At 48.6% G+C, this 27332-nt stretch overlaps 2 protein-coding genes across 4 annotated transcripts in view; one reads left to right on the forward strand and one right to left on the reverse strand.

The window, feature by feature from the left end:
* LOC115636797 (tyrosine-protein phosphatase non-receptor type 11-like) overlaps positions 1-14179 on the forward strand; it is an 88439-nt gene extending 74260 nt beyond the window's left edge. The window contains exons 5-17 of one of the 2 annotated variants that reach the window (XR_003997065.1): positions 895-1087; positions 1265-1384; positions 1993-2106; positions 2476-2572; positions 3223-3302; positions 4394-4549; positions 6965-7096; positions 7696-7850; positions 8273-8342; positions 9113-9258; positions 10026-10126; positions 11943-12063; positions 12707-14179. Coding sequence is in view for 1 of the 2 variants with exons in the window: in XM_030537371.1 (XP_030393231.1) it covers positions 895-1087; positions 1265-1384; positions 1993-2106; positions 2476-2572; positions 3223-3302; positions 4394-4549; positions 6965-7096; positions 7696-7850; positions 8273-8342; positions 9113-9262; positions 10029-10126; positions 11943-12027 (1450 nt within the window). In the remaining variant the exon portion in view is untranslated. Of the gene's footprint in view, positions 1-894; positions 1088-1264; positions 1385-1992; positions 2107-2475; positions 2573-3222; positions 3303-4393; positions 4550-6964; positions 7097-7695; positions 7851-8272; positions 8343-9112; positions 9263-10025; positions 10127-11942; positions 12064-12706 lie in introns of both variants that reach the window. The other variant, XM_030537371.1, reaches the window with a different exon arrangement.
* Positions 14180-16080: 1901 nt separating this feature from the next.
* Positions 16081-21599, reverse strand: RNF223 (ring finger protein 223). Of its 2 annotated transcripts, XM_030537587.1 has the most exons (3): positions 21169-21599; positions 18022-18161; positions 16081-17647 (listed from the first exon to the last, which is right to left on the reverse strand). In XM_030537587.1, the coding sequence occupies exons 2-3, from the start codon at positions 18074-18076 to the stop codon at positions 16848-16850; spliced, it is 855 nt and encodes a 284-aa protein (XP_030393447.1). In that variant the 5' UTR covers positions 18077-18161; positions 21169-21599; the 3' UTR covers positions 16081-16847. The 2 variants fall into 2 exon arrangements, with proteins under 2 accessions (XP_030393447.1, XP_030393448.1); XM_030537588.1 differs by lacking the exon at positions 18022-18161.
* Positions 21600-27332: the final 5733 nt, after the last annotated feature.

The following is a 27332-nucleotide window of genomic DNA, read 5'->3' on the forward strand; positions in this document are numbered from 1 at the left end:
GGTTGTAGTTTCCTGGTGGAGCAGATCAAATCCTGCTGTTTTCCCAAACTCTCCGCACAGCAGAAGGCCCATCAGTGATTTGTCTCCAGTGTTCTTAAATCTCAACGTGAATTTGGTGGTCAGGAAAGCGAGTGGCTGAATGGTGCTAACTGGAGCTCATGGGGTTATTGTGCAAATCCTGCACAGACCCACAGGGTGTGCTCTGCCAGTGCATCTCATTCCTGAGCTGCAGCAACCTCTGCTATTCCACGTGCGGGCTTTTGCTGACCAAAGACTGCTAGTTATGAGTGTCCTGCTGTGTGTCTCTTTAAATAGAGACGTTCCCTAATGAGATCTGCTAGACTGATTTCACTTGTAACGTAATGAGGAGCTGATCCCAGAGGGATACATTAGTATATTAAACCAGTGTGTTATCTGAGGCTACTGCCATTTTGTATTTGTCCAGTGGGGCAAATAAGTCCTGATGTTTGCATCCTCTCAGCCGGGTGAAGTATTGACGTGCCATATAGCAGCAATGTCCCTGGGGTTTTACTCCTAAAATATTCCAGTTTCCCCAGCTGGACAGGCTGTGGGGCTGAGAGCTGTAAAACCAGTGTCTCATGAGTGGCAAGGATAGCTGTATAAGCTTGGCGTGCCCGCTTTGCAAGAGCTCATGGGAGCACTCTTTCTGGGTTGAGCTTGAGAAGTTCCCATCTCTTTGCTCTGTCTTCTCTGGTTCGAGCCTGGAGTTTGCAATAAAAGCTGAAGCTAGGTAGCATCATACAAGTTTTTCGCCCAGACTTAGTGGTATCTGAATCACCGCCTGTCTATAGGGAGGCGGATCTTTTTTTCTCTTTGAGTGCTGCTATATCTGTGTGTCTCGCCTCCACCCTGATTGCCTCTCCATTCTCCCAGGTGGTACCATGGGCACCTGACTGGCAAAGAGGCAGAGAAGCTCTTGACGGAGAAAGGCAAGCCAGGGAGCTTTCTGGTGCGGGAGAGCCAAAGCAAACCAGGGGATTTTGTCTTATCAGTGCTGACGAATGAAGACAAGATGGAGACAGGAGACCGGAAGCCACGGGTGACTCATGTGATGATCCGCTACCAGGTGGGAAACCCTGAACTGGCTGTTAGGAGGGGGACTTGGTTTTCTTTGCTCTCCTCGGGCCCCGTCCAGCTCTCCCTGGAGTCCAGTGGGAAGAAGCCCGCTGACACCAGCAAGCGTTGGATCAGGTACACGATGCGTGCTCTGGTCACACTAATAATTCACCGCTTCCTCCCACAGCCTGATGGGAAGTATGACGTTGGAGGAGGCGAGAGGTTCGACACGCTCACGGACCTGGTAGAGCACTACAAGAAAAACCCCATGGTGGAGAAATCCGGAGCTGTGGTTCATCTAAAACAGGTGACTACTACTACGTGTGGACTTCGGTACACATGAACTAACCAACCCTCCCAAGAGCACGTCACGGGGTGCTCTGGCCAATCCCGTTTTACAATGGGATTGTTGTTTGCATTCCCTCTGTCCATGTAGCAGCTTCCCATAAGACATTTCTGCCTCCCAGCCTGGCTTCTCACACTCAAACAGTGGTGCCTGAACAAAGGTTTTAGGAAGTGGAAGATTTTGGGGGTTTGAGCCTGGAACCTCTTAAGTTATTAGTGACCCCCCCTGTGTTTTTTGTCACCATCTAGTGGCTAGTCCACAAGCAGAGTTTTGTCTGCTACAGTCTTTGAACTGCAGCACCTGGTTCTCTGCCTTGGGTAGTAGATTCCTGCTTTTAGATCCAGAGAGGGTGGTTTCCACCCCAGCAGCTACTGCCCCACCCGAGCACCTCATGAGCCCAGCCTTACAACTGCAGGAGCGAGCCGAAGATGCGGGAGAGGGTGGGGGTGTGCTTTGAAGCCCATCCTCTAGCGAGTTGGTGGGGAGAGAGCAGGGCCCCCCCGTGGGAATGGCATCCCAGTGTCACAGGGTGTGTCTCTCTCTGTGTTCTGACCCTGCCTACCTTTCAGCCCTTTAACGCCACGCGCATCAACGCCGCCAACATCGAAAACCGAGTGAAGGAGCTGAACAAAATGGCAGATCACAGCGAGAAGGCCAAGCAAGGGTTCTGGGAAGAGTTCGAGGTACAGGAGTCCAGCTGTTACCCCTCCCCTACCGCCACCCACAGAGGATGTGATCTCAGCGTTGAAATATCAGACTTTCCCAGTGTGTGAGCATGAGGGGAGGCGCTCTCCCTCACACCCACAACTGGCTGCCCTGCCCTATCTGAGGGAGTTCCCTGCACCTCCTCTCCTCCCACCCATGCCGTGTTTGTAGGATCCCTCTCCTAGTTCTATCCTCTCTTCCATTCCTTGTTTCTCGAGGAGCCCCCTCTTGGCTTCCCATCTCTCCAATGCCATGTTGGAGGAACCCCTCCCCCTTAGTCCCTCTCTGGTATCGGAGAGCCCCTTGTTTCTGTGTCACTGTTCACTTGTGTGTCCCCTTCTCTCCAGATGCTGCAGCAGCAGGAGTGTAAGCTCCTCTACCCCAGGAAGGAAGGGCAGCGAGTGGAGAACAAAGCGAAGAATCGCTACAAGAACATCCTCCCTTGTAAGGAGACACTGGCTGTCATTTTTTCTAGCTGCCTAGCTTCTCTGGGGACAGTTGACCTGTGGTATTGGGGGGGCTGGGATTGCATGGCATTTAGAGGCCCTGGCCTAATATTCACATTGCCCATCTGCTAAGGAACGTGGGATTTGCCTATCAAATCAGAGATGGGATCTATTTAGTTCAGTGCCCTTTCTCGTGCTTTCCTAAACGCCGCACTTCCGCATCCCAGGGACTCAGGCAAAATGGTTTTTCCTCCTCACCTTTGTAAAATCAAACAAGCCCAGAGCTCAGTTGAGCCTCGCTGGCGTCGGCCAAAAATCGCATGAAGCCAAAGCTAGCCCCTAGGGGAGTGAGACCCGCTCAAGGGTTGTATCATTGTGCCCCTCACTGCTGTAGCATCCAAGCGCCTCCCAGGAGTCTGGCCTTAGTTATGGGTTTGTGGCTTACCCCAGAGCCAGGCAGAATGGGCTGCCTTGATGCATCACTAGGGGATCTTCTTTCTCTCCACTCTGGAGTGGGACCCAATTAGCCCCAGCCCTGAAATTACCCACATCATTCACACGTGACCAGCTGGTCAACTGGTGGGGACCCGGTGTGCAGCGCAATGATGCTTCTGCGCATGGCTCGAATGTGGCTTCTCTCCCATGCAGTCGATACCACACGAGTTGCACTCCAAGACGTAGATGAGAGCATACCAGGGTCAGACTACATCAATGCCAACTACATCAAGGTACGTCGGGAGGGAAAGGTCGCTCTTGCGGGTGGGGGGCCAAGGCTGCCCTCGCTGCCCATGAGCGGGTGCAGCGGCGCCAAGAATGATACCATCACAAAGGCGAGCCCAGCAGGAACCCCTGTATTTCGCTGGTCACAGGCCAGATGCCATCTCTGTGAGAATCCTCCTGCTCTCAAGCAGTTTCTTGATAGTCCCCCACCAGTTCTGTAGGCAGAGTACGAGGCCTGCAGCCAGCGAGACTCTTCCAGTCTGTGTCTGGCAAGAGGAGCTGCTGCTTAGTAGCCTTTTTTGCTGAAGCCTAATGCCCTGCAGTCCGCTCTGGAGCTATGAAACTGACACTGTGCCTCAAGGGAGGTCCCGAGAGCCAGGTAACTAGTGCCCGGACCCGCTGTCATTCTGGGTGGCCAGAAAAAGCAGCAGGGCTTTGGTGTGTGTCCGGGGGGTGGAGTGGGAGGAGCCTGGCTTTATTGTGAACTGCGTGTGTGCTTCCAGACCTGAGGCTTTGCTATTTCTGGTGGGCATCATGTCCTGGCTGCCTCTGCACAGCGACTTCGGAGACGCCTCAGTCTCGGTACCCAACACTGCTCTTCTATTCCCTGAGCGCGGGCTGCCAACATGGCTCTGTTGCGCAAGGTTATCTGCTAGGTCAAACTCATTTTCACCTGGAAGCTGAAACCAATTTGGAGCTGGGAACAGCTCAGGTGTTCAAGCCCCTAGCCTTCACCATGTGATGGGGTCGCTTATTTTCCAGTCTGATTCAACCAGAACTTTGGCAGCTGTCTTGCAACCTGCATCTAGCACTGAGCAAGTGGTAATAAGGCCCTACAGAGGTCACTGCAGACAGAGGGTGTCTCATTAACACTGGTGATGGGGTATCGAAACTGCAAGCAGAACGATTTCTGTGTCTGGGGGTCTGATATAGCTTGATCCCTAGAAGAAAGCCTGTTAGCATCAGGTGGCAGACGTTCCACAGGAGAGCTCATGCAGTGCCAGGCAGCCATGTCCTATAGGACTCTTCCATCTTCCCAGCTCGGGGCTGCACGGGGGCAGTCCTGGGTCCCTCACTCCTATTTCCTTTCCACACCCAGAGCATACCTGAAGAGGGAAGGAGCTCGGAGCACTGCAAAGTCTACATTGCCACCCAAGGCTGCCTGCAGACGACGGTGAATGACTTCTGGGCCATGGTGTACCAAGAAAACACCCATGTCATAGTCATGACGACGAAGGAAGTGGAGAGAGGCAGGGTGGGTACTTTGGTTTGCAGGTTGTCGCCAGATCAATGTGCAGTGCATAGTCTGTGGAACCTCTTGCCCGCCAGGTGCATTTCATCCCTCCTGTTGGCCAGGCAATGCTAGATGGGAAAACTGCTGACTTGTGGCACCTCAACCTGATGCCTCCATGATGACCAGCTAATGGCAATAGTCAAAAGCAGGCCTAGTGCAGCTAAGGCAGTGGTGGGCAAACTGTGGCCCATCAGGGTAATCTGATTGCTGGCAATGAATGCTTTGCTGACGTTGACCATCCGCAGGCACACCCCCACCCCCCTCTGGTAGTGCCTAGTGGCCGCAATTCTCTGTCCCCAGCTAATGGGAGCTGGGGGAAGCGGCGGCCAGCATGGTCTGCGATGAGTTAGAATTATACAACTTGTATATGCTCTGTCTGCATATATTTTCATACAGAGTTTGGGGGCGGGGGTCTGGAGATCGTGTTATGATACCAATAGAGCGACTAACCAGAACTGCTTCCACCGACAGGGAGAGGTTACCAAGGCTACACCGGAAACTTTTGCTGGTATATCAATACCACTGAGGGTGATAGTGGTGGTAGGGGGTTGTCTTGTTTTGTTTTAAAATTTTGTACAGTAAAAGCCCTAGTGCAGATCCAGTCATACTGGCAAAGTACTTTTCCCAAAATAGCTAATTGGATTAAGGAAAGTGCTAGGAACTATAACAGCGAAAGCACTCTTGTGCCAGTGTAAGCTGTGTCTGAACTAGAAGACTCTCTCTCCCAGTGTAGCTGGTTGATAAATTGTTTAGTCAATTGCTTGACCACCCTTTGATGTGTAATGAAATATATTGAAGAGACAAGCATGTTTATTGATGTAAGCCGGTAATCTAGTACAGGCAAAAGGTTTTATGCGGTACCAGTCTCCAGGAAGCTGTCTCATGCAGCGTTGTTTCATTCACCTTACGCATAAGGAATGATCCCAGAGTTGCACATTTCAGCTGGTATTATTTATACGATGATTTTATAAGTCGCGCATCACTAAAATCCAACCCCTCAATTTTTCCCACTTCCCTAAGTTGTTCTGTTCCTTCCTTCTTTGTTTTGGATCGTGGCATTTCGGAAACTGGTCCACGGACATACTTCCCTAGATTGTACTAAGACCTAGAACGAATGTGCCTTGATTTTTGACAAGTTTCCTACCTGCTTATGCCAAATGCTTCAGCAAATGCAAGGTGTTTTGGGATATTTAGCATAAGTGAACAGGGTTGTATAAAAAGTATGGGGCAGGTTAGGGTTTATAACTGCTATTGTGTGCTTAATGTGTACTGATCTATGGATGGTGTGGATAATACCTATTGATACATATGCTAGCCTAGCATATATTAGTCAACACCTACACCAGCAAACCCTTTCTAATACAGGCAATGCCTTAATACAGTACAAAATAGGGGATTCGTGGGGTTTTAGATGGGTTAGAAGAGAATGGGATGTTGGCAAGCAGCACGGTGCATTAGGATGGGTCCGGAGTCATGGAGTGACCCATGTAACTGCACATAGGACAGCTGGGGGTGCTGCAGGTCAGGACTGAAACAGATTGGCAGAGCTGTGCACACACAGGACTGCAAGCGGCCGGGATAGAATAGGTGTGATATCTAGGGGGAAAATGACCTTCTGTGAGATTAGCCTTTTTTAGGCATTTGCCATGCAGGCCAAAAAAGCCTTCCCATCGAGGGTCCGTGGGGGCAATGTGCGTAGGGGGTGGGGATCTCCACCCCAATCGAACTCTGGATTGTTTAACCTCCTGCAAGCTGCCGCCTCCTTTCTGGAACCATCAGTTGGTTTCTTACAGGAGGGGTCAGGGAGAGGGGGATCAGTGCTCCTGGGGTCTCTTCCTGGCTCAGCCACTGTCCCATGGTGTGACCTTGGGCAAGTTACTTATTCCATCGGTGCCTTGGATCTCCCTGCCTTCACACTTGCGAAGTGGGGATTGCACTTGGCAGTGCTCAGTGTGTTACTGCACGAGGAACCTCACTGCAGTCATGGGATTTCTGGAGGAGGAAGGTGCTATTTCTCTGCGGTGAGGGTCCCTGTAATGTTAGTCATGCACCATGGAAGTGCTGGTGTAACTCCACACTTGCTCGGAGTGGCGCTCTGTCCGCAGCTAGCGGTGGCTGGTTCACACGCCAAGGTTGAGGAATACTCTATGGCCTTGGCTAAGAGAACTGGGTGCTCGAGTTCAAACAGCGGCAGCTCACGCTTTTAGAATCCGACGTCCCTGCTGCTGCTAACCCAGCCACTGGCATTGAATTCAACAGGCTCTTGCGGTCCCAGTACAGCAGGCTGTTTGCTGAGCGTTGAAGGGGTTCCTGTCCAGCTCCCCGGTCCTGAATGATGAGCAGAGCCCTTAATGGCATTTTCCCCTGTCCCTTCAGAATAAATGTTTCCGCTACTGGCCTGATAAGAACTGCACCAAGGAGTATGGCTACATCTGCGTGCGGATCGTGAGTGAGCGCGAGGCACAGGGCTACTACCTCCGGGAGCTGGAGATCACGCGGACAGACCGGGTGAGAGGCCACTCATTTCTCCCGCTCCTTTGGCTGGGGCGTCGGGGCACTGGCTGAGCCATGGCGGGGGAGAGGCAGCCGGCCTGTAGCTTTGCGCTGTTGTAGAAATATTTATCTTATCGATGCGATTCCTCCCAGTATCATGCCGGGGTTACAGCTCTTGCATTCATTTACCCTTTAGCCCCGTCGGGTTCTGGCTGTCGGCTTGCTTCTGGAGGTTTGCACTGCAGGGAATGCTTCTTGTGCTACTGTGCCTTTGGATTTGCACTGGGGTTCTGCTGGCTTTGTGAGAGAGAGTTTCTCGAACAAGGATCCGTGCAATCAGCATGAGGCAGAATGTCCCTGACCTCCCCAGTAAAGGCATCCATCCCTTGCATTTGTCAGCACGCTCCCATTCGCTTGGGTGGCTACACAGATGGGCTCTATCCTAGCAGAATAGTCTCTCTGCCCCATCTCTAGGTTGTATTGACCATTTTTCTCTCATTCTTGGGTTGTAAACTCCTTGGGGCAGGGACCATCATCTTTTGGGGCATTTTGCATGCACTGTACTGTCGCACATGGGCTGTTCTAACCAAGCAACTGGGTTATCTGTCCGACAGGAGGAGCACCCCAGACAGGTAAAGCACTATCAGTATTTCAGCTGGCCAGACCATGGGGTCCCCAATGAGCCAGGAGGGGTCCTCAGCTTTCTGGACCAAGTCAACCGAGCACAGCGAAGCATTCCAGACTCTGGGCCGATCGTCGTGCACTGCAGGTATCACCAGCGACCTGGCAGCCAGCGGGTTTGTGTCTGTGGCCAGAGGGGGAGGTTGCTCACGTGAGCCAATAACGAACAGAGGTGAAATCTGTTACAGCAAGTCCTTGAAATGAATCTCCCTTTTCCCCTAGTATAGCGCTTCCCTAGGGCTGGTACAGATAGGGTAACTGAGGCAGTCTGTGGCAGAGCCAGGATTAGAACTGGGGAGGTTTGGGTTCCCAGTTCCCTGCCCAGACCACTGGACTACGCTTCTCTGAGGACTCTGCTTCTGCAAGTCTTTAGAGCAAATATTCCAGACACCGGCTCCAATGGGCTTGATGTGCCGATGGAGGGCGTGCACTGAACTGGCTAGTTATATAGGGTCTGGGGAGGCATTTTGACTTTTCCCACACTGATCCCTCCTTGTCTTCTCTCCCCAGCGCTGGAATAGGACGCACAGGCACTATCATAGTGATTGATATTCTGGTGGATATTATTCACAGGCAAGGTATGGCAACTGATCTGTCCCAGAGCATTAGCTTCCCCCCCTTGTTTCCCAGGGTGCTCCCTTCGGTTGCAGAATGGCAGTATAATCTAACCCAATCCCCTACAAGTGCAGTGAGTTTGAAGATCCCTGGCCAATGGGCTCGGCGTCCATCTCTTGTTATGGGCTTTGACCTGAAAGTAGCTAGAGGGCTGGGGAAAAGGTCTCTTACCCCACTGGAATGTAAAGTTTCCACTTCTGGGCTGGCGGGCCAAAGGGGAATAGTGCTCTGCTTCATGAGGAAGAAATCCACTGCCTCCCAAAACAAGCAAGCGTGCCCAGACGCCCCCAGCAAGCTCTGGTTGAGGGTGAGCTCTTGGCCTCACTTGGGAAGTTCTGCCATTGGCTTCAGAGGGGCCAGTTCACCCCGAGTGCCTCCTTAAAGCCCTCTTTCCTTATGGAAAGGGGTGGCTCACGCCCACCAGCCTCCAGGAGGTAATGGAGTAGGATTCCTTTCCAGGAGCTCTGAGAGTCATCCTCCAGGGCAATGTAGCCAGGAGCCGAATTCTCCATCGTGTCTCTACAGGAGAGTTCCAGACACCTGCAGATAGGTCGTCCTTCCCTGGCTAACCCTTCTGCCAGAGTCCAGTAAGGTTTATTTCGTGGCTTCCAAGCCACTCAAAGGAGGCGGGGTCTGTTTGGTGAATGGGTGGGGAAAGAGGGAGGGACTCCTCCCCCCCACCTCCCTGAAATCTCACCCCAATTCCTGGACCCTTTGCTTTCCCCCTCGAGCAGGTTGGACTGTGACATAGACATCCCCAAAACTATCCAGATGGTGCGCAGTCAGCGCTCTGGCATGGTGCAGACCGAGGCGCAGTACAAGTTCGTTTACCTGGCTGTTCAGCAGTACATTGAGACCGGCAGAAGAGCTAGGAAGAAGAGCAGCGTGAGTCCGTTCCTGCCCAGTGAATGTTAGGCATATCAGTGGGAATTTGGCCTCACTTGGCAGAATTGGTCTGAACCAGCCCTTCCCTGGTCAGAACAGCACATCTGAATGGAGCCGCTTCTCCCTGTCATCAGATGAATCCAATCCTGGACCTGGACTCACTGAATGCAAGCACTAGAAATCTAGATTCCAAGCCCAAGCCTTCTGCCAAGCTGCTGAACTCGTGTGTGGATTGACGTAGTTCCCGCTATGAACTTGGATCCAAATCCAGCTCCCCGGTGTGAACGCTAGGAAGATGGATTTGGGCCCATCTCCAGTTAATAGCGAAACTGGGAGAAATCTTACTGTGAAAACTGGCGACTTCATAAGCCTCAAGTGTTTGCTCATCCATGGAACCACATGCCCTCCCTGTTAGGTCTGGGCTCTGCTGTCCACCAGGAGTAGCTCCTGTGGCTTCCAAACATACTCCCTGCCTCTGTAGCAAGAGGAAGTGCTAGGTGATGCTCTTACAAAGAGAGGCTAGGGGACTGGGGCTTGGGATCATGTCTTTCCAGCTGTGTGCACCTCCACTCTTCTCTTCAGCATCTCAGACTTGGGAAGCTGGGCTCTTCCCCAGTGCTGTGAAAGTGTCTGTGGGAAAATGTCTTCCGTTCCTTTAACTCGTCCTACTCGCTACCTGCCTGTAGGGCAGATGATCTGCTCTGCAGCCAGTGCCTCCATTCTTGCTTCTGGTGGACGTTTCATCTCCTTGCTTTCTTTCTTTCAGAGGAGTAAGAGGAAAGAGCGAGACTACCTGAATATCCGACACCCTCCTATGGATAAAGCCAGAGCCAAAGGACAGCCAGTCCCACCACACGTCTCTGCGTAAGTTTACATGGAGGGAGGGAGATTACTGATGTGACGGGGAGCAGATGGAGCAGAATGACCATAGCCCCCAGTGGCAGCCATCTTTCACGCAGCCGCTTCCTTCCACCTGTGGCCACTTCTAGCGTGCTAGCGGGAGGCGACTGCCTATAACTGGCCACGTAAATATTACTCAAACGTAGCAATACCCCAGCCTGCTGGTCTGTCCCATTTTTGCAGCTACCGTAGGGGTGTTCAGTCGGGCAGTTAAGCCCATTTTTCTTGGAAATGTCCTGTGAGCCGTGGGAGAGAGGAGGGAGGGGAGGGAAGAGAAGAGTAGCAATGAGAGTGGGCATGTAGGGAGGATGAGGTGGGGGAGAGGGTGAGCATGAGCCCGGACAAGCAGAGGGCTGAGCGAATAATGTACTTTTCAGTTCACTGGCAACTCTGAACAATAAAATAAAAGTTCATTTTGGGGGCTCACAAAACATTGGATTTCGAGCATTTTTTAACATTGAATTTTAAAAATCAAATCTCAGGCATTCCAATCGAAAACCCAAGGCTGTTGGTTTGGAAAATGTCCAATGAAACATTTTAGATTTTCAATTATTTGTTTAGTATTTTCCCACCAAAGCAAATTGGCGAAACTAGCGGGAATTTACCAAACGCTTCCCAGTTGCTGAATCTGCATTTTTCACCAGAAAAAAACATTTAGGTGATTTAAACGTCACCCGTTCTGCTGAGGGCCCCCTTCATGGACAGTAGACGTTCTACATTGGTGTGTCTCTTGTTTAAGATAGGAGAGTTATGAGCAGGGAGACTGTCCCATATAAGCATGGATTTGCCACCACTGGAACTATTTTGTTGTTGTTTTTAAAGCAGTGGTTTTTCAACCTTTCTTTCATTTTGTGGACTCCTACAAAAAATATTTCAAACACAGGTGTGGACCCCTTTGGAAATATTAAACCTAGTCTGTGGACCCCCAGGGGTCTGTTGACTGCAGGTTGAAAACCACCATTTTAAAGAGATTCTCTCGTTCGAAAGGAATGACTTTGGGGCAGTTCTCTGACCTGTGCTATGCAGAAGGTCAGACAAGAGGGTCACAGTGGTCCCTTCTGGCCTTGGAATTTCTGAGTGGGAGGGGCAGGGTTTGAGTAACTCCACTCACTTATCCAAGAGGGACCCTGCTGGGCTGATGGCACCTGTCTAAATGTTCAAAATCTTGGAGGTTTCACTTGGAGTTCTTAGCTGCATTTGTAACTCTAAATGAATCTTCAGGTGAAGGTAGGGAGGGATCACAGGTGGGACAAAGCCAAAGAAAACTATTCCCTCCTTGCTGAATTTTGCATATCACTTATTGTTTCACAAAGTCTGCGCTGGATTTTGAGTGAAGTTTGGGGTTACTTGGATCTGGGATTTTGGTTGAACCCATTCTGAACAAGAAAGTTGGTTTGCAAAAATCAGATCTGGATCCAGGTTCTTATCCATCTCCCCCTTGCAGAAAGTCCGTTGTTTTGGCTCAGCCCTATCTTTAGCCATATGGGAAGTATCGGTGATATTCTCACTCAGATCATGTCCCAGTGGGGCATGCATATATAAAGGCTCGCGTCTTGGATGACTGAGGGTTCAGTCTGTCTGTACATTAAATGTCTGAGGGGCAGCAGGGATGAATTGTGTGGGCATGAATAGGCAGTGGGGTAATTCCCAATCTTGCCATCTATAAGGCTTTGGCGGAGAAGGCTTGGAATTCTGTTCAAGGGCACCCAGGCAACCTGCTCTGGGGAAGAAATCAAGAGTAAGAGGGTTACTCACAGCAAGGCTTTGTGTATCTTTCCAGGGTCGATGATGACTCAGCCACCGTCTACGAGAACCTGAACATCAAAAGCTCAAAGGTTTCAGGGATTAATAATGCAGGGAGATAAAGGGGCCGGAAGGGGAGCTGGCTGGAGGCTGCACAGGTACATTTGTTCTCGGAGGTTGGCACTAAACCCCACCAGGAGTCTGTTGGCTCTGGTCCCTATTTGGCATCATACATGAAGTGCATGGCCCCATCTTCCCAGGGAAAACCAGTTATTTCCTGGGTCAGTTTAACCCTCAAAAATGTTTGTGCGGCTCCTGGGCAGTGCCCAGCTGGTGATGGGGGGGGAGAAATGGGGCAAGACTTGAAGAAAAAGTTATTATAAAAACTGCCTTAGAATGAGACTCAGAGTGCAAGTTGAGGCTGTTTTCCTAGCGTAGACTGAGGGTATGTCTACACTGCAGTCTGGTGGGATTGCAGCTTGAGTAGACGTACCCAGGCTAGCATGGCTACAAACAGCCATGTAGATACAGTAGCATGGACTTCAGCATGGGCATCCTGGGTACCTACTTGTGTTGCTGAAAGCCCTGCCACTGCATCTACACTGCTGCTTTTAGTCTTGCTAGTGCAGGTTTGTCTGTTTGAGCCTCAGTCACACCTCCAGTTGGATCCCGGAGCGAGAGAGACATATACGTGTGTACTGGTAGCGTCATCTTTTCTGTGTGTGTGTGTGTGTGTGTGTGTCACTCATTACACATAATAGCTGACACCTTCTCTCTCCTCTTTTTTGTTTTGGGTTTTAGGATTTACAGTGTTTACGTCCACACTTTCCAAGTTCTGTCGCCGCTGCCTCCCTCTACCCTCGTGACCCCTCCCCACCCCTTCAAGCACCTTGGATCCAGCGAGGAACCAAAATGCCGAAAGCATCTGAGCGAGGCAGAGTGCGCGCCTCAGGAACACGCCTCAATCTAACTTATTCACGGGAGTGACCTTTTCTGGTCCTTTTTCACATAGGCCGATATTTATGTGCAAGTGCCTCTGGATGGTCATAGGGCGTAAAAGCTCTGTTTTTAATTTTTTTTGTTTAAAAGAATTAAATTAATTTTTAAAGAAATTGATTTTGTAAAAAGTTAAAATAAAGTGATGTGTTTAGGAGCTTTGCCTGGTCAGGACAGTCACCGGCGTGTTGCTGCACTTCATGGCTTCATGAGGTCAGTCGTGTCTCAGCTAGAGGTGTTTAAACTGAATCTTGGGTTAACTCTACTGCCATGGAAGTGATGGACTGGGCGTGTGGACTGGACCTAGGTACAGTGCAAATAACCGCTGTGTAAATGCCGCCTGCCATCATTCTTTTAGAAAATGCACCTCCTTTCTGCTGTGCTAGGCTTGGGCACTTATGCAATTTGCCGAAGCACCTAGCGCCTGACCCTGGAGCAACCCCTGCTATTGCAGCATGCAGAGAAGCAGTGTGATGCAGTGGACTTGTCTGTCTGGTAGCAAAATCCCCATGCTGCACGGTTACTAGATTCTGACATGCACATGGGTGAGGAGGCAGTGTTCGAACCCTCATCTCTGCCAACACAGGCCTCTGCTGCAGGAGCTAAGAGATCTCCCATAGCTGCTGGTAAAAGCAATAGGGAGGCAACTTTATCTGTGCTGTGGGCAACATCACATGTACCATCAGCACATTAGGGCATAGAGTTCTGAGTTCTGTTCCTGACTCTGTTGCTGTCTTGCTGGATGCCCTGTGTTCATTCCCCCACGTTTGTATGCTGAGCCTAATGCTATGTATATGAAATAGGGGAGCTGCGGGCAGTGATTAATGTTTGTGCAGCACTGCGAAGAGGAAAAGAACACACTTTAGAATGTCAATATTCCGGCTCTCTTTGCGCACCTCAGATTTCACTGGCAGCACTTCCTGCTGTTGCAACCGCTCTGCCAAAGAATCTCCTTTCTGCTGGACTCCTTGCTATGCAAAAGAGCCCAGGGTCTGAATGCCAGGGCCGAAACCAGGAGAGCTTGTCTTGGGCAGCTGTTAATGGGGGAGGGGGAAAGAAACATTCTTCTTTGTCTGTGTGGGGTAATGGACGTGCTGGGCTGTGGCATTAGCTCTCAGTGCTCGAGTTGCTGCTCTCCCCAGGCACTGCAGGGGCTGAACAAAGAGCACACCGATGGAACGGGGCTGTGTTTACTGGTTGGCATTGTCAGTCATTTGTCACAGGGACAAGAAAACCGTTTATTTTTATGCACTTTTAATAAATGTTCAATATTCTAAAGGTTTGTTTTTAAGTTTGAAATGCTTGTGAAAGTGACCGATGGACATTTGAAGGGGGGTAGGATGCCAGCCGGTGCCAGGCTTCTCCTAGCCAAAAAAACCCTGCTCCTCTTAGACCCCGATCAGAGTCCCATGCAAGTGGCCCAAACAATTTTGGGCTAGCTCTGTACCATGAACCTCTGTAGCCCATTACCAGTTTTCCCAAAGCCAGCCCAACCCTCCCGTTTTCAGTGCGGCTGCAGGCTGGGAAGGGAGGGGTATTAAAACGCTGCAAGTGGGATGGAGGTGTGTCGAGGGTTGATGCGGTAAATCAGTGGGAATGGATGTGATGGTGGCAGGTGGACAGGTTCAGCCTGGGCCATTGTAGAGGGAAGTCAAATGAGCATATGGCAGTCAGATGTGTGGCCAGTGACAAAGGAGCTAGCTACGACTCACCCGTCACATTCCTTCTCCTCTGCCTTGAGGCAATGCAGGCACTTGTCATCTGACCACTATTGATGAGACTTCAGTGGTAGTCTGCTGCGGGGGATGGACAAGATCACCCAAGAGAGTCCCTAGCAACCCAAATGGTTCCGACAAACACTGTGTTAAAAGTTCTGGGTCCAGCAGCCAGGGAACTGGGCTGGACGGTACCAGCCTTCTAAGGCTTGCTATAAATCAGCAACCTATTGAATCTGTTGCAGCAGCCAGGACTCTGCTGAAATCCTACCTGGCAAAGCTCTTGTGCCACCACTGGCTGCAGCATGCTATCCTATTACAATCCCTCTTTATGGCTTTGATGGCAAGAGGAGATGAGTGGGGGATCTGCCTTTGTTTTTTCCAGCTGGAGCAAGGAAAAGGACAACCAGCCCACAAAATGAACCTTCCCCCTCCGTTCAGGTGGCTGCAATAATATGACCAGAGAGTGACTGCAGCAGGGGTGTAGTTGCAAGCTGATGATTAGTGTAAACATTTATTACTTTAGAGCACTACTGTGTCTCTAGTTTGGCTTATTGTGTCCAGCTGGGCACTGAGCTCTGGCCTGATGCAGAATTTGGGCAAATGCAATTAGCATCTGATCTGGATTTTAAGTTTAACACCCCTGAAGTGCACGCGTAAGAAGGAACAATGTCACGGAGTTAACTTCTGCAGCCAGTGCCACCTATGTAAAATGTGCAAAGCATCTAAATACTAGTACAGCACTTGCATCTAGTGCTGGCTATGTTAAATTATTCTCTAAAACTGCTTTATCAGGTCTCTTTACTCTAACAAGGGCTTATTGTTCATGTTCGAGCAATGCAGAAGTCATCTCATTAAATGCATAGTTGGAGCAACTGCCCTGTGTCTTACCCCAGTGGTTTTAAAGGGTGTCAGTATTACTTATGGAGCTAGAGTGACATTTTTGTGATGGCTGGGAGAATGATCTAGTTTTTGTCTTGTACGTTGGCTACTGAGCTGTGCAAAATTCTCTGTGAAATGGTAATCCCTGGGAGAGCTAGGGGTTTTGTTCTTTTTTTTGCATGTTAAAAAATAAACTACTCCCCCGGCCCCTGTTTGTTTTTAATTAAAAAAAAAAAAGAGTGGCCAAGCTAAATATTAAGCAGAGATGGCTTTGCAACAAAAACATGCAGAAATTCATATTTTTCTAAGAACCTCATTTGTGGGCCATTCTACAAAAAAATTACTGAACTTTAAAGCACAAGTGCCTGTCTGGGGGAGATGAAAATTTTACAATTTTCTTTTCCCACCTTCAGCATGGTCATCTTTGAGCTAAGTCTTGTTCTGTTGACCAGAGTGTAAAGCTATACCTCTACCTCGATATAACGCAACCCGATTAACACTAATTCAGATATAACACAGTAAAGCAGTGCTTGGGGGGCTGCGCACTCCAGTGGATCAAAGCAAGTTCGATATAATGCGGTTTCACCTATAACACGGTAAGATTTTTTGGCTCCCGAGGACGGTGTTATATTGAGGTAGAGGCGTAGTACTAGACCCAAATACCAAGCAGAGGCAGGTGGACACCTCCAGCAATAGTTTAACACGAACATACAGTTGAAATGTTTAATAAAGCACATTGTATAAAATTAAATATTGTCACTTTATACAGACACACAGCTTCCACATGCTTCTTTCCAAGGGCTGATGGATTTCTCTCCCTTAGAAATAATCACATCTAGACTCTTTTCACAGTGTTGTCGGTTTCCAAGGAAATAACCCTTCCATTAGCACTTCCCTTCCATCGGTGAGTCAAAAGGGCCAAGCCCAGTCACAGCTGTGTCTTTATAGCAACAGCCCCACACTTTGAGGCACATGCACCTTTCCTGGGAAGCAGCAGTCCTAGAAACATGCCCTTGTGCAAGTATTCAAGGCTCCGTTATCAATGTAGCATTCAGGATCCCTAGAGATTTAGGGGAAGCAGTGGCTTAATATATGGCTATGCACAAGCCCCCTCCTCATTGCATTGGCACAGTTGTGTGAAAGCGAGGGGCTGGATTAACGGTGGATGTTCAGGTAACATTCAAAGTGCCTAGGCGGAACGGTGTGTAGGCCGAGAACAGGGGCTGCTACAGCTTGGCAGAGAGGTAAGTTGGCGAAGTCCAGTAGGCAGCAGCTTGACCTAGCTCAGTGGGTGGAGGTGCTCTGACAGAGCTCCTCGACAGGGACAGTCTTTTAAGTGCCAGCTCTTGCTAGCGGGAGGGTGGGCTGGTCCCGGACACTGGTGGAGTTGTATGTATAAACGAAACAGGGTTCGGTCTGGTAAATGTAACCGTCCTTGTGAAGCAGCGGAGGTTCCCAGTTTTCAGGGCACACTGCACCGGCCACAGAATGATGCACAGCAGAATGATGACCAGGGCTGAGAGGAGGATAATGCGTTTCCAGTCGTCACACATGGCACAGCGCGACAGCCTCCCAGCCGTGCCCTCTGTTGGCGTCATGGGGGGATTGGGCTTGCTCATGGCAACGTCGAGGCAGATGCATGAGTTGGGGTCTTCGGGGTCTTGGGATGACTGCCTGCAGCACAGCTTGCTGCCCTCCATCCACACCACCTTCTCCCGTTGGTATTCGGGGGGCAGGGTGGACAGGAGCTCCTGGCTGGTCTGGAGAGCTGGAGGGCCCTCAAGGGGGATCTCCGTGAGCTGTCTGCAGAGGGGGCAGGGCAGCTGGTCCTCGACACGGGGCTGGGGCAGCGCCGAGGTCAAGCGGGCCACACATTCCAGACAGAAGATGTGCGAGCATTGGAGCAGCTTGGGTGTCTTGAAGCTGTTGTCATAGGTGTTGAAGCAGATGGAGCACTCGATGGGGGAGGTAGGTTTGGGGGAGGCAAGACTGGACGTGGGGGAGCTGAGCTTCCTGCTGTCAGTGGGGGAGGTGACTATGATGGGGCTAATAGGAATGGGGATTTCATCCGGAGCAGCAGGAACGGGGCTGGTGGGGGAATCTGGCATCTCGGTGCGCCGCATTTGGGGGAAGCACGACATGACCGACTCTGAGGAGGCAAACAGAGCAGCATCAGAAGCTAGATGAGGGGGGAGAAAAGACCCTTTTAACTTTTGTTACATTTTCCCAAGACCTTAAAGAGAGACTAGTCCTATGCAGGCATAGGCACAGCTCCCTTGAGAGCTGCAATTCTAGCAGAGCTGAAATAACTGGTGGTAGCTATGAAAATAAGACCCCTCTTCCCCCAAGTCTGCACTCCTCATCCAGAAAAAGGTTGTGTTGGGACAGAGACAAGCCACCAGCAGACAACAGGCTAAGCCAGCATCAGGCCAGAACTTTTCCTCCACCACAGCCAGGGAGAGAGTTTACAGTTGCTGTCTTCCCCGCATACCTCCCCCTGCCAATGAAAAACAAAACACATACCCCAAGTGCCGCTTCCCATAATCTGAGAAGGGAGGAGAAGAGCAGAAGACTCCATCAAGTCAACTAGGGACTTTGCTATGCCAATCTATTACCCTGGGAGGCGCTCAGGTATTATGAGTGATGGGCACCAGTGAAAAAGCCTAAGATAAATAGATAAATTGTATTGATTGACACAGTGCCCCAATGGGTGAATAGCACATCCCTGCCAGCTGATGGTCAGGGCCCCCAACCAGGTGCCTTTATGCTTGCCTGAGTATCCTCTCCAGCATGCCCTCATGGGAGTTGAGGGCACCTGGGTGCTTTGCAAGATCAGGTCTATCCTCTGCTCCCTCCACCCCCACAGGGGAAAAAAAAACATCTTACCTGCCTTGCAACCATGACATGGCAAGAAAAGTTACCTAAGGGAATTCCCTTAGGAGCAGGAGTGGGAAGAATTTCCCACAGAGCTATTTCCTTGTCCTATTGCTACATTATAGGGAAGCTGCTTCTGTCTTGTCATCCACCCTGGCTGAAGGCGCTAGCCTGTCTGTAGCTACGTGATGCCATGGTGCTTTGTGTCCACAAGGACATCTGAGAGTGAGTGGGAGCTCTGACACAGAGTCCTAATGCTGCCAGGGTGGCAGCAAATTAATTTACAACCTCAAATGGAATCACTCCAACTGGAGTGTGTAAACCTGGTCTCCCTGTTTGAAGCTATTGTCTCCATGACAACATGGCAGCTAGCTAACCTGACTTATGGGGCATTTAAAAGGTTGTCCTGGAAAGTAGACATTTAATTGGAGGATTCCCTCCTAAATTCCTGGGGAGCATTCATTTTCAACTAGTCGCTGAACCAGCCAAGCCTGGTTGGCATTGAGAAATGGAAGGCATATGGATAACATGCCAGGTATGTTCAAAGCACAACCCTGATAGGCCCTGAGTCACTCCAGGAGTAGTTCACCAGCCTTGGTAAAGAATCTTCTCATCTTAAGCAATGCAAGAGGCTAATTTTAAGCTATTGAAAATCCTACCTTGTTCCTCCATGTCCGTAAGTAAGTGTGTGCATGTTTCCCTCTCGCCATCATGAAGGAAATTAAGTACAGATCTATTACAGCTAGTCTTGCGAGAGTTTGAAGATAATTTTAGGTACCTCGATTATGCACCTATGAGCCAAAACCTAGTCACTTAATGAGGATAATTTAGCTCATCAGTGGGGGCACCGTTTCTCCCTCTCCCTTCCCCCTGCACACATGTACACCACCACTTTTTAATCTTAGGGTTACCTAGTAAAGCCTTAATTCTACTGGTCACCTAGTGGCTCTTGTTAACATCTGCCAAGGCTCATCAGCAAATCCTAGCATCATTTTAATTTTTTTTGGAGGGGGGGAGGGGGGAGAGCAGCAACAAAACTTGAAGCTGGCATGGTTTCTAGTTCCATCACAACCCTTCTTAAACTGTTCACAAACCTGGGCCCAGTTTGGAGAGCACATGGGGCAGATTTCCTGGCTTTTAATCAAAATCACACCAACTTTGTGGGTTCTCAAAATTCCATCCAGTAAAACGTGGCCATTTCGCTTTCAGCGTTTGGGGCACAAGGATTGAGAACCCACACGGACAGATGAAGAAGGGTGTTTGCACCAGCCTCAGCGATGAAATCACCGAGTTCTGCATGACTTAATACGCCCTGAAGCCTAAAATGTTTGGTAAAGAATTTTTACTAGTGCTCCACAACAGTCATTGCAGAATCAGTAACAACCCAGATGCGCCTGGTAGTTAATAAAATCCCTCAAATCCTAAGAAAAAAAATTACTGCTCTTATAAAGGAGTGTAATTTAGTTTTATTGATTCAAAGCTATAGGAATGACTTTCTTTTGAGTTGTTCTTGAATTACTCCTATGAATCTGACAGCAAAGCCCATAAATATATTTAAAATAATCCCATATATTAGTAAGAATATGGTATTGCTTTGGCATAAACATGAAACCTTCCAACTAAATGTAGTCAGGACTCAGCATTTTATATTTAAGGCCATACATGTATGAAGATATTTAATTTATAAGCCAGTATCAGTTGATTGCCCCAGAATACAGCTTTAAAAAAAAAAGTAAAATCATGGGTTAAATGTTTAGGTTGAGAATTTGAAATCATCCTAGGGGATTTTGATGCCTCTTAGTTTTAACAGAAAATTTGCTTAAACCTTTTAAATGGCTTTTAAAAATCTAACCGTTAATGTTCATCTCAATTGATTTAAAATAATAATCTTTGTTCTTTGTAGGGAGCCACTGACTCCCAGTCGGAAACTAAAACAAAAAGTTAGAAATAAGAAGTGTTGTCCAAATTGTCACTGAAGGTGTCTGTGCATGTGGATGGGTAAAGGATGCTCCGAGGAGTCTATCCTCAGCCATTACCAACATTATCTCTGAATCACGAATTACGTGCATGAGAGATAAATGGGATAGGGGAGGGCAGTGGACTGGAAGTTAGGACATCTGGTTTCTATTTTTTGTTCTGTCCTCACCTGCTATATATCCTTGGACTTTTCCCTCTCTTCTCTTCCTTCTTTTGTCTGTTCCATCTATTTAGCATATAAGTGTGACAGGGCAGGGACTGTTGCTTATGTATCTGTACAGCACCTAGCACAGCAGGACCCAAATTGGTAGTGGGGCTTCTAGGAGCTACTTCTATACAAATGATAGACAATAATCTGAACCCAAGATGTAAAATGAGAGAGGAGGGAGGAGACCCAACAGCAAACCTCTGGGTTGTACACTGGACAGAATTAATTGATTATTTTCAGTGTCACAGGTGTGCAATAAAATATTTTTAAACAGAGAGGCAGAACTTCTGCTGGTTTAAGCTGGCATCACCCCATAGGCTTTAACAAAGCAATGCCCATTTGCCTTTTCCACTTCAGTAAATAGGTGAACCATGAAAGAAGACACAGTAATACATCAAATTCAAAATCACTTGCCTATTTCAGGCTGTTGCAAAAAGCATTAAGTAGTTTTACTTCCAGCAAGCTCTTAAATTTCTTGACTGTAAAACTAAAACAAAGAAAACACAGTGGCCACTAATTCTGTGTAACCCGATTCCCCAGTGCCACCTTAACTCCAAACAACTGACTGCAGAGTTAAGACCTATATAACTGAGCTTGAAGTCTATAATTACCTGTACAGAGTGCAGTTTAGCAGGAGAAAAGCATGTTCTGTTTCTCAGTTTCTATCCCTGATGTCTCTCCTCCTCAGAGGACGTGTTAGTCTCAGCTCTTTTTATTCATAAGTCCTCTCTGCTTGTCTTCTGAGATCCAAGTCCCCTGGTAGTTTGTGGATAGTTTCCAGGTGAGGTTGATCTGGTAGGGTAAATGATCTCCCGCTGCTCCAGTGTATGCGTGAATGGCCTGCCTCTGCTACTCAGGTGTCTTTTATACCTTCCTGTCTGCAGGTGACTTACCTGCATCACCTGGCTTTCCAATTATAAGTGAATCATTCCATTGACTGCAAGAACATTTCCACTAGGGGGCAGTTTCTCTTTTGACAAACAAAGAAGGTCATTGGTGAGAAACAGTTACAGCAATACCTGCCCTTTTACTGTATGTAGTAGTTTGCAGTTTATAGAATCAGATGATGGGTAACACTTATTTGCTTATCTTCTCCACTGTGTCTGTGCAAGGTTGTCCTCGCTCTAGTGCGTTTGTCTAGTGCTTTGTCTGGCTTGGTCTGGTCTAGTCCAGTTTTAAGTAGTTCGTGTTAAATACATCTCGGCTTACAATTCCACCAGAGAGGATAAAAGACTTTATGAAAAAAAAATATTCCCTGTGTTAGTAAGTAAGTCCAACAAACTTTAGAAAGGGGAGTGATTTTTCTCCTGATCATTCAGTACAAATTACTTGAAATCATTTTGGATCTGTAGAAAGAAAGGGACCATTCCCAGACTTCCAGTGAGAGATGGGATACTTTGACGTTCACCCGCCTTGATCCTGGTTGGGAAAAGTGTTTTTTGTTTTAATGGAAATGCCCTGCTAGAAATTAACATGATAAACCTCTCCATAGGTTCACTGAACTGTCCTATAAAATGTATATGCTTTTGAGAGAATTCTATAGGATAGCTGAAAATAATCCTTTAGAAAGAATCTCATTCTCTATTAAGTATTATAGGGATTCACACTAATTGCTATGGAGGGCTAGAGTGTCTTTTCAGTTTGGAACCACATCAGCTGGCTAAAGCCCTTTGACTTTCAGTGGGAAGTGGGCACCTAACTCAATTTGTGCCTTTGAAAATCAACCCCTTCCCTCATCCTTGTTAAATTCTATAAATCTCTAAAGCCAGAAGGGTGGATTTTAGGAATAAGAAATCTGGTGTTTAATTATGTGTTTTTGGATTAAATCTGGAGTTACCCGATTCTTCCGCCCAGGTGTTTTTTATCTGGCCTAATATACTGCTCCTAAGTCAACCTGCAATCATTTTTTTTAAAAAAGCTTTAATTTGAGATTTTCTTATGTTGAATGTACAGATTACACTGAAAGTGGGAGCCCTGACATGGAGGAAGGAGGACTGAACAGATAAACCACTTAGCAGATATACATCTCGTCTCCTGCCTTGAGGCATCTGAACTATGCAGTAGGACTCGTGAACAATAGCTGTCAGAGATTTCTGTATAATGTGTGTGTCCATAGTACTTTTCAGACATCAGCCATGTCAGTGAGCAGACGTGGTGTGTATCTTAGACAAAGCAGAGATCCTTATTAAAAGTATTTAGGTTCAGTTGTAATTTTCAGTCAATTTAAAACACTCTGAATGGCTTAAGCACATGCATCAGAGCTTTGCTGAAGTGGGAACAAAATGAATAACTTAATGCCAGTGCCCACCACGATGTATTCCCTGAAATACCCAAGCGACAGATGCTGTTTAGCTCAGGGCCAAATCATTGGCAGGTGTAAATTGGCATCACTTTACTGAAGCCAATGGAGCTACATCAGTTTACACCAGGTGAGGATTTGGCCCTCTTGCCATCTTTGAAGGAAAGTAAATATTCAAATGTTCTAAGCCAGTGGTCCCCAATCTTTTCTGTTGGGGGGGGTGCCAGCCGACTAGCCGATGAGGACAGTGGCTGCCAGACAAGCAGCCACCAAAATGCAGCCATGAAGCAAAAACGTCAAGAGGCGTCGCTGCCAAACTGCCACTGTGAAGAAGCGTCATCAAGAGGCGTCTCCTTCTTGACGTTACCATGTCTCGGCGGCATTTCGGCAGCTGCTGGTTTGGCGGCCAGTAGGTGGGCACCATGGCACCCCCAGGCATCGTGTTGGGGACCCCTGTTCTAAGCCTTTAACTGATGAAGACTTCTGAGAGAAAACAAACCAGGAAGCTCTTAACCCAGCCCAGCCATTGCAAACTGCTGTGCACTGCTGGCATTTTCAAGCATGGCTTTGTTTACCTTGGTTTCCCCACCAGCCCCAGCGTGATTGATGTGTGTGGAACAGATTGACTCAGCTCCAGTGGCTGATTGCCTGGGGGGAATTATGTTTGTCTCACACATGCACATACACGCTTCCCTAGTAAGGGCACACTAGATCCGCAGTACTCTGAATGCGCCCAGACTGATCACCGTTCTGGCATTTGACATCAGGACTTCAGCTTCCAAAGGTGAGCGGGCAGTTGTCTGTCTGTTGTTTTTCATCTCTGATGTTTCTCCAAACACGGGAAATACAGTAAGAATGATGTGATCAGGTGCTGCTTTGCTTAAAGTCCAGAAGATCTTTATAAGCCTGCTGCAGTAGGCCATATTTTATGATGTTGTGCCTTAAAACTTGGCCAGCTGTGCCTAAATTAAATACATACAGTTACTTCAGAGGTTGCATTATTTCTTGTTCTTCGGGTACAGAATAGACAATTACCAATACTTCAGTTGTCTAAAGCAATGAACAAGTTTTTAGGGGAAACCACTGTGTGCACACATACACACTCAGACAGATTTGCTGCTAGATTACTTTTTCCATGCAGTTGCGGAAGTGTGGTCATGTGCTTCAAACACTGGCCTGGGACCTCGGAGATCTGGGAGCAATCCCTACCTTTGCCACAGACTCCCTTTGTGACCTTGGACAAATCACTTAATCTCTCTGGGCCTCAATTCCTGATATATTAAAAAAGGGGGAGAGAGAACTATCCTTCCTTCTCCCCCATGCTTTGTCCAGATCATCTATTTAGATTACAAGATGTGGGGTGGAGGTTCTCTATTACTATGTGTGGTATGAGGTGCTGAGCCCTATAGGGGCCTTGATCTGTATTGGTTCATTCACCAACGGATCTTCCAGTTACTCTGGAATGCCCAGCATCACTATGGGCATTTCCCAGTTCAATTATCTGCGGTCTCTCAGATAGCACTGTGGGTAAAATGATAACTTCTTGGGTGACCACTGTGACGAACTGGGAAAGTTCTTAATGTTTTCTCTGAGTACTGTGTTGGTGCCTCAGTGTCCCCATGGCAGTTCTTAAGTATCTGGCAGAGCAAAGGGCCAGTGCACCTAAATGCCTGACACTCTGTCTCCTAGCAACTGATGGCCTGGGCCCCTCTGCAAAGGTGCCAGCTGAAGGTGTTGGAGACAAAGGGATCAGGTGACCTCCTGGCCCGGGAAAGGGGCTGAGGAGAGAGGAGGGGCTGGGAGGGGTTGTTAGTCTGGAGCTGGCTGGGGTCAAGGGTGGAGGGCAGACCTGGGGGTCTGGCTCACTGCCCCCCAGAATGGACCCAGCCGAGGGGTCCGGTTCGCTGTATCTACAAGCTCTGTTTTAGACCCTGTTCCTGTCATCGAATAAACCTCTGTTTTACTGGCTGGCTGAGAGTCACGTCTGACTGCAAAGTGGGGGTGCAGAACCCGGTGGCTTCCCCAGGACCCCGCTGGAGTGGACTCGCTGTGGGAAGCGCACGGAGGGGCAGAGGATGCTGAATGCTCCAAGGAGAGACCCAGGAGGTGAAGCTGTGTGAGCTTCTTGCCCTGAACAAGTCTGCTCCAAGGGAGAGGAGGCTCCCCAAAGTCCTGACTGGCTTGGTGGGGAGCAGTTCCAGAGCATCGGCCGGTGACTCCGTGACAACCACTGGCTCCATAGCTCTGAAAAACCAACGATGGCAAAAGCCACAGGAATTATTTTTAACAGCTGCCAGGCAGCCTAGTTCCCCAGCAAAAACCAGCTGGGGAAGCATGACAAGTGACTTCACACGAATATCTGGCCAACCTCCTTTGCACTAAAATAAAGTGTAGAATAATAAAACTAAGAGAAACTTCGATGGAGTGCATAACTGACTGGTTTCCAGGACTGGGCAAGCAAACTGCTGCTTTCACTTTTCCCTTCCCTGTGCACAAATTGAACTGAGATGGCCAAAGACATAAAATATGGCAAGGAAAATAAATACATAAAGCAGCAGGCCCAAGGGCTTATTTTGGTCTTTCCCCCTTCCATGCTCACAGGTTTCTGGGGCGCAGGGCTAGCTTGCATGACAGGGGAACCTATCTTTTGGTTATATTTTGGGGACCTTTTTTGTAGCTTGTGCTCTGGCTTGCTGGGCTGCAGCCCAGAGTGATGGGGGAACTAGCAGTCCTGGGTCACACCAAAGCTGGGCTGCCTTTAGAACGCTTTCCTACCTGCATTAATGCTTGCAAAGTGCTCTGAGATCCTCAGGTAGGAGATGCTATCAAAATTCAAAGTATTAATCCCGACCACTTCAGCCAAGACTCTCCCCCCACCTCACCCGGCATCTGAAGGGCAACACCCCACACCATTCGGCTGTTATCCCTGCCCACTACAAATCTCTTTGCTGGCTTCCCGATGTGGCACCTTATTTCATGCCCAAGAATAATCAGTTCAGTGCTATGGCCAGCTGAACTGATTTTTTTAACAAGCCTGGCCAAACCTGCCCCCATGCTCAAAATAGAACGGAAAGTCCGCAGGGTGTTAATTGCACGCAGTGGAGAGAGATTGCCTAGATTATATTTTTTCCACCAGTGTTCAAGTTCCTGACCCAGAGCCCATTCAAAGGTAGTGGAAAGAGCACGTCAGCAGCCCAGCTCTCTGTGGCACCCTCTCCTCTGCTAATTAGGTCTCCATCCAGGGAAGCCTAATGCTGAGGCACAGTCTAGAGTGAGTTTTTGTGGCAAAAATTCCTCCTCCTCTGGCTCTAGGCTAAAGTCACTCTTTGATCCTGGGCCGCCTTTTGTAGTGGTGGCCTTATGCTGTCTGCGATTTAATGATCCTTTTTACAACACACGAGTTCTAATGATTTGTTTTTCCTTTGCTAACTCCTGTAGCCTAGCCTGGGCCATGTGCTCAGTGTAAAGATTTATAATTGCTGCAGCCATTTGCACCTAGGACAAGGTCTTCTGAGGAATTTAAATGTTCAGATCTAATCTACAGCCACGAAAGAGGTTCCATGAGTCATCAGATAAACAGGTTAGGAACTCATGGGGGTCCTTGCTGACATAATTGCATTTTGGAGATCCTTTGACAGAAGGAGCTAGAAATGGACAAAAATTTTGCCAGCAGCAATGAATTAAGTTTCCCAACTGCCCTGTTTAGCAGGGATGTTGTTAGCCCATTTTACAGATGAGGAGACTTCGGGGAGTGCAGAAAGCTCGGGCAGCCTGGAGGAGGATTGCTCCTGTAAATATCACCTGTACAGGGATAGGACACGCCTATAGGCTGTTCCCAGCGATGGCAGCGTGGTCATCCGAGCAATGGGAGGACAAGAGTGGAGGGAAAGAGTGAGAAACAAAAATCTACAGGAAAAGGGGAGATAAAATGGGGGTAAAATGAAGCATTACACAAGGCAGAGACGAGGTCTTTCAGTCAGACGTTAGTCTTTTCCATAGTTTAGGCATTTTGAACCAATGCTTTGCAAAGTTAAAGCTACCCTGCTGTGCTAAGGGCCGGGGCTCAGGCCAGTACAATGTTTTAAGGGATATCCCAAAGAATTAACATGCCCGGCAGTGTAGTTTGACAAAGATTAGACAGAAGTTTTTACTCTTTACTGTGCTGGATCTAGACTCAAATGTGCCACCCCTTGACACTGCGGCTCAGAATTCCTGTGAGTTATGGCAGGCCAAATCAAAGCAGTGGAAACACACTGCCATGACGTTTAGCACAATCAAACTGTGCACCCAGCTATTGTGCCTACTCTGCACTATCACGCCTCACTACAGGAAATGAGGAAGGCCAGCGATTATATAACAATGATGAGGTGCTAGGAGGTAAGGATCCGCTGTCATACCCGTGTGATTATTACTCTGTTACATGACTCATCAGCCAGTCATGGTGTCATTCACAAATAGTAGGAATAGCAACCGTTC

The sequence above is a fragment of the Gopherus evgoodei genome, chromosome 18 (genome assembly GCF_007399415.2).
Source record: "Gopherus evgoodei ecotype Sinaloan lineage chromosome 18, rGopEvg1_v1.p, whole genome shotgun sequence".
NCBI classification, from domain to species: Eukaryota; Metazoa; Chordata; order Testudines; family Testudinidae; genus Gopherus; species Gopherus evgoodei.

Excerpts from the sequence above, each read along its gene's own strand:
- RNF223 (XM_030537587.1), bottom strand. The coding sequence starts at position 18,076 with ATGGAGTCTTCTGCTCTTCTCCTCCCTTCTCAGATTATGGGAAGCGGC. Across the intron at positions 17,648-18,021 it reads TATGGGAAGCGGCACTTGGG|AGTCGGTCATGTCGTGCTTC; the intron begins GTATGTGTTTTG and ends TTGCCTCCTCAG.